This window comes from Idiotropiscis lumnitzeri, chromosome 10 (genome assembly GCF_059441095.1).
Source record: "Idiotropiscis lumnitzeri isolate Australia: NSW breed Sydney's pygmy pipehorse chromosome 10, RoL_Ilum_1.0, whole genome shotgun sequence".
NCBI classification, from domain to species: Eukaryota; Metazoa; Chordata; class Actinopteri; order Syngnathiformes; family Syngnathidae; genus Idiotropiscis; species Idiotropiscis lumnitzeri.
Window position 1 is genome coordinate 18,112,058 of NC_142400.1, and position 6,001 is coordinate 18,118,058.

At 41.3% G+C, this 6,001-nt stretch overlaps 1 protein-coding gene across 1 annotated transcript; it reads left to right on the plus strand.

Moving 5' to 3' along the window:
- Positions 1-2,510: 2,510 nt before the first annotated feature.
- tmem74 (transmembrane protein 74) lies at positions 2,511-5,656 on the plus strand. Its single transcript, XM_088306941.1, has 2 exons — positions 2,511-2,639; positions 3,182-5,656. Exon 2 carries the CDS (start codon positions 3,237-3,239, stop codon positions 4,059-4,061), a length of 825 nt encoding a protein of 274 aa, XP_088163067.1. The 5' UTR covers positions 2,511-2,639; positions 3,182-3,236; the 3' UTR covers positions 4,062-5,656.
- The last annotated feature ends 345 nt before the right edge of the window (positions 5,657-6,001 follow it).

The following is a 6,001-nucleotide window of genomic DNA, read 5'->3' on the forward strand; positions in this document are numbered from 1 at the left end:
TATCAGTGACTCGCGCTGCCATGTTTTATAAAATAAAAAAAATAGATTGTAAAATGTAAGTTCAGGCAGTCATCGGGTTACGCATTGTCGATGTACGCTGTTTTGACTTTACGAAGCCCGGATCTCGTTTGCCATTTTGTCTCCAGCCCAATGGTGTATGTGTAAAAAAGAAAGCAGGATCTCCTAGCGTTGCTGGTCCAGCCAAGAGGAAAGCCATCACGAAAGAAACAAACCTAGATATCTCAAAACGATCGGAAAATGGGAAGACAATGAATGTGCAGAGTCGATGCACAAGCACAATTTGACCAAAATATTGGATAGTTCAAGTAAACAAATCCAATGTATAGATAAGATAAGCATTGATCTTACCCATAAGCTCAGCATCCCTTAGAAGCGGATGTCCTTGGCAACAGGAAAAGTGGTGCAATGTTGCAGATGTACTTCATTTTTCCATTTCTGTGCTTCAGACAAAGTTTTGAGTTGACAACAAATATAACCAAACATACCATAAACTGTAGCATGCATTTCTGACCACTCAAGTAAAGAGTTTCCCATGTCCTCTCACTCTCTCTCATTTGCTAATTTAGGATTTGGGGAGAAAGGTCAGACCAACTATAATGTGAAATATTCATTAACTGAGTCGTCAGCAGAATAAAGTGGGATCCAAAGCTGAATGATCGATACTTGTAAATCTTAACTTTAGTTAAAAAAAATACATAATTTGTTTTTTTCCATTAAAATGTACAGCAGAGTAAAACATTTTGAGAATGGAGGATATACAAGACAAATCACAGAAAGATTTGTGTGAAGTCACAGGTCACGTGACCCATTAGAACTAAAGATTAAAAAATGGTTGGATGACTAATCTTCTGAGAGCACGGGACAACAGATGGTGTATGATGTTCTATGATACACACAATCTGACAATGTTGTTTTCATAACAACATTGGATATTTTTATCAGAGATGATGAAAGTATCAAGTAAAACCCCAGCACGGATTAAGTCACCACCTTTGAAGGTAAACACTCACACTTTTATTAATCAGTAACTGCATTCAACTTTAGGTATCTGATCCAAGTTGTAGTAGGCCTGCTTAATGTTGTCTTTATTGATCACTATATATATATATATATATACATATATATATATATATATATATATATATATATATGTATATATATATATATATATACATCCATCCATCCATCCATCTTCTGTACCGCTCCTCATTAGGGTCGCGGGGGGAGCTGGAGCCTATCCCAGCTATCTTCGGGCAGTAGGGGGGGACACACAGAGACGAACAATTGTTCGTCTCTGTGTGTATGGTTAACCATACGCGCACACACTCATACCTAGGGGCAATTTAGAGTGTTCAATCGGCCTGACATGCATGTTTTTGGAATGTGGGAGGAAACCCACGCAAGCACGGGGAAAACATGCTAACTCCACACAGGATGATGGCCGGAGCCAAGATCGAACCCACGGCCGATGCTCTCTTTCACTGTGAGGCCATCATGCTAATCAGTCGGCCCCCGTGCCGCCAATATATATATATATATATATATATATATATATATATATATATATATATATATATATATATATATATATATATATATATATATATATATATATATATATATATATATATATATATATATATATATATATATATATATATACACACACACACACACACAAATAACGTTCTATTGTATTCTATCATGATAATCATTGAGGGACTGACTAATTAATTTACTTTTCTTTTGTGTTACTTTTCTGACGGCAAAATGGATAGCGAGCGATCCACCTTTTCCTTTGTCCCATAAGCCTCTGCGTAATTTATGTTCACCACTTCCAGAATGAACCAAAACCCGAATTTGCTTAATATAATAACTGTGTGCGCAAATCCACTTTTTATCACAGTTACAGACTTTAACTATGTGAGAACGCCAGTTGGTCCAGGAAAACATTTTAATCACGCTTCCTACACATGTAGCTGGGTAGGAGGATGAACTAAAAACGAGGCCAGCAACAATGTACAGTCGCATAACTACATTATGAATCAGTACCAACACAGGAAGAAAAGTGGTTGCGTTTTGTTAAAAGGCATTGGATACAGTCTTAATTAGCTTAAAACAATTTTTATGTATAAGCTCTCTTCATTATCTTATCTTACGTTCTTTCTTTTTCTTTCTTCCTTTCTTTGGACATTTCAATAAAAAAGTAAACACTTGGGGGATTATTATTATTATAATCATTACTATTATTATTATTATAGTCATCAGTTCAGGTTAGCAGTGGCCACTCGATTTTTTTTTTTAATGCAATAAACATTGTGGGTCGGGCCGGGTGTGTTCCCAAAGGCGTCACATCTCTGAATGTGTGAGCCTGCTTCTGATTTGGTGCTGATTTGGTCAGCTCCTCTCAACAGCGCGGGGCAGTGGAGGATCTGGTGAGGGCGGGGCTAACAAAGAGCGCCAATCAATTCAGCCTCTGACGTCACAGCTCCGAGCAGAGAGACTGCAGCCGAGGCGTACTCAACCGTTTTGGCTAAATCTGCCTTCCGTGGCGTGGAGTTACCTGCTGTATGGCGTGTTTCGGCGTGCGGCAGCCAAAGGCATCCTGAGGAAACACGGTTGGTTTGAATGTGATGTTTTGGCAATGTTTCGCTGTTGGGATTAGAAAACGATTGTGAGCGACGCATCGATGCAAATGCAGCAGCGTCTCACCGTCCCCGGATGAAACTGTATCTTTTAGGAAGGATATCCATGATGGATATTTTTACAGATCCAATGTGATGTGCTATTAAATTTCGGTCTGTCCTTATGTAGATGAAGTAAATTATGATCTGTTCACGTTTAAGACCCTGTTTATAGTTGCGTGCTTGTAGGATACTGGATCATAGAATATAGTTTAATCTAGGTTTAGGATCAACACAGATTCCTTGCCTAATTGGATACATTGGTATTTGGCTCATCAAATCGAATGTAAGCGTCTTTCAAGATGAGTCCACGGATTTCTCTAATCAACTTAAAAGTGGCTTTTACACAGTTCTGTGACTGAAGCGTGTGCGTTTACCGCACCTCTTCCCGATCATGCGTACACCTTTGCGCAGAAATACACTACGCAAGGCAACTTTATTCTAATTATCATGCATCATTCGATTTGTCTCATTAGGGATGCTGTGCAGCATTTCAGAAGAGGGAGGAAGAAGGAATGCGTGCGAGATCGAATGGCTTCTCCGGTGCTGCATTTAACAAGAGACGGTGAGAAGCAGACGCATTCTCCTGCTGTCCTTGAACGCCTCTCCACTGTGCTGCACGTCCGCAAGCAGAGCGAATCAACAGGAGGGGGGTCTCTCGGGGACGCTGGATGTAATACGGCCAGGAGCTGCCATGACCGGTGTCATTCAAATGCGAGGCGCTCGGAGGTCAAACTGCGTCCTTTTGGGGAGGAGAAAGTGCGCGTTTGCTGTGACGAGGAATTGGAGACGTCTTTCACCTACATAGATGAAAATGTCAACCTGGCAATTGGCAGCCCAGACACGAGCTGTAAAAGTTCTCACAGAACCGGGCGCAACTGCGAGCCATGCTCAGAGACGGTACCAGAATTTTCTTTCATGTCCGAGGATGATCTGTCCTTTGGGGAGGCCTCAGGGTCCTCAGTAGACTACTGGTTTATAAGCGCCGTCTCGTTTTTGGTGACTGGCATCTCTTTAGTGATCATCTCCTATGTTGTACCCCGGGATGTGGTTGTGGACAGGGACAGTGTCTCGGCCAGGGAGATGGAACGAATGGAACTGGAGAGCGCACGCATTGGAGCCCACCTGGACCGATGCGTCATAGCAGGATTGTGCTTCTTGACTCTGGGAGGGGTTGTGCTTTCTACTCTGCTCATGATCTCCATGTGGAAAGGCGAGATGTACAGGAGGAAAGTCATTGCTTATTCAAAACGTTCTGCCAAACTGTATGGTTCCATTAGCCTGAAAACGAAATCCAGTCCCAGTCACTCCTCTGCACACTTGTCCGTGGAGGATATAGTGGAAAGTCTCAACTAGCAATGCACAGTTTTGTGTCAAATGATGGACTGTCAGTCGTCAGTATTTTAGTTTATGCTGTCCACTCTCAGAAAAAGGGCTTTTATTTCTCACTTGTCCAGCCGGGTTTGGTATTGAGCTGAGCTGAAACCTATCCCATCTGAATTTGGACAGCTGGCGGAGTCCACCCTGGACAGCTCATCAGCCAATCTCAGTCATTTAGTCCAAATGAATGATATTCACAGATTATACGACTCAATCCGTTTTATTGATAATCCTCACTTGTTGGGGACAATGTAATTGTCTTTAGACAGGGCATGGCATCCTACACACTTTTAATCACATCTTATATGCAAACATTTTTTTTTCTATGCTCATGTGTGTCCTCATAGATTTGCGGACTCGGCTGGGCTCATTTTGGACAAGACCCGGGGTACATCCTGGACATACAAATGCTGATGAAGGCACGCAAATACAGCTACAATATAGCTAATTAGCGCTACGGTTTTACCACATGTATTTCTTTTGTTAAGTGGAAAAAAATGAGAAGTCAAACTTCCATTTGATACACAGTCAGTAACTTTGTAGCGTTACATTGCTCATAAATAACACACACTGTCACTGTCGCTTACAATATTAGTGAAGAGCAAGCTAACAACATTGTCACAGTCACTGGAACGCCTTCTGGTCCATTGGAAATCTTGGAGAGCTTTTGTTTATTATTAAGGCTATTCATTTTTAATGTGAAGGTTCTGAACCGCAAAATCATACACAGACACATTTCAGGAAGTAGCCAGAGTCCCCAGAGTGGAGGTGAGTCTTCTAAGAGGTCCACTCAGTGGGATATTCTGCTCAGTGGTGTGCATGGTAATATCCAGTGACAGTCCCTCTCTGGTGCAGTGCTGAGGTAAGCCAGTAAGCTCAGCTTTGTGCATCTGAGCCAAAGCTCCAAGTCGCTTTGACTGAACTCAGCAATTTGACTGCATTGGACAGCCTTGCCATGCACGGTGCACACTCCTCGTGTGAGCTTCTCTTTACAACCATGCTCTTTCTGCTTTCCGGATAATACATCATTGTCTTTAGCCCTTTATCACCGCAAAGCTGCAGGACAGTGTTTATATAATCCTTTGGAATTGGGTCTTGGATGATGACAGGCGAAGTATCATTTGAAAGCTGATTAGCATTTCCCCTCAGCGGAATCTCTGTCTTCTTCTCACTTGTACTTGTATCAGGATGGTGATTATAACCAAATGAAGGAACTGATGAGTATAAGGCTGCACACAACACACACACAAAAGGTTTGCTTCTGATTATATGAACAATGCCAATGCGAGGAAGATTAAAATCAAAATGTATACATGTTCTCTGTAAAAACATAATTAACTGAAAATTCCAAGTAACACCTATACTTTTGTTACCATGGCAAACATGGTACGCCTTCACCCATCCTCTGAGATTTAGGTTAACATTTGATGTCAACGTTTTAACGGGATTTTCCAATGCAGGAGAAGATTGCAGTTCAAATGATCCGCACATTTTCTTGGTTTTACCTATTGATGCTGCTCAAATAATTGCATTCATGTGTGCCAGCAGAGAATAAAGAATACCACAAAATGCCTCTGTGTGCGTGTGTGTATATGTAGGTGTGCACGCGCCGTTAGGCTCGTAAATCATGTATGAACGCTGAAATGGACTCTATTTGCAATAATTCATCTACAAAGAGAAAGACAAAATGTGTCATTTGTGCTTAGGGTTCTAAGAGTTTCATATACCTGAATTGGTATAGTTGAATTTCCTAGATTGTGTTTGCCTTTTTTTGATGACATCAATTCTAAATGACATGGGCCAGCCTCTCCTAGGGAGATGCCGCCATTATATAAACAACCGTAGGCTGTTTACTCCATATAATTTATTCCCAATACTTAAATAACATATAGTCACTGGCCACCATAGGTCCGGTA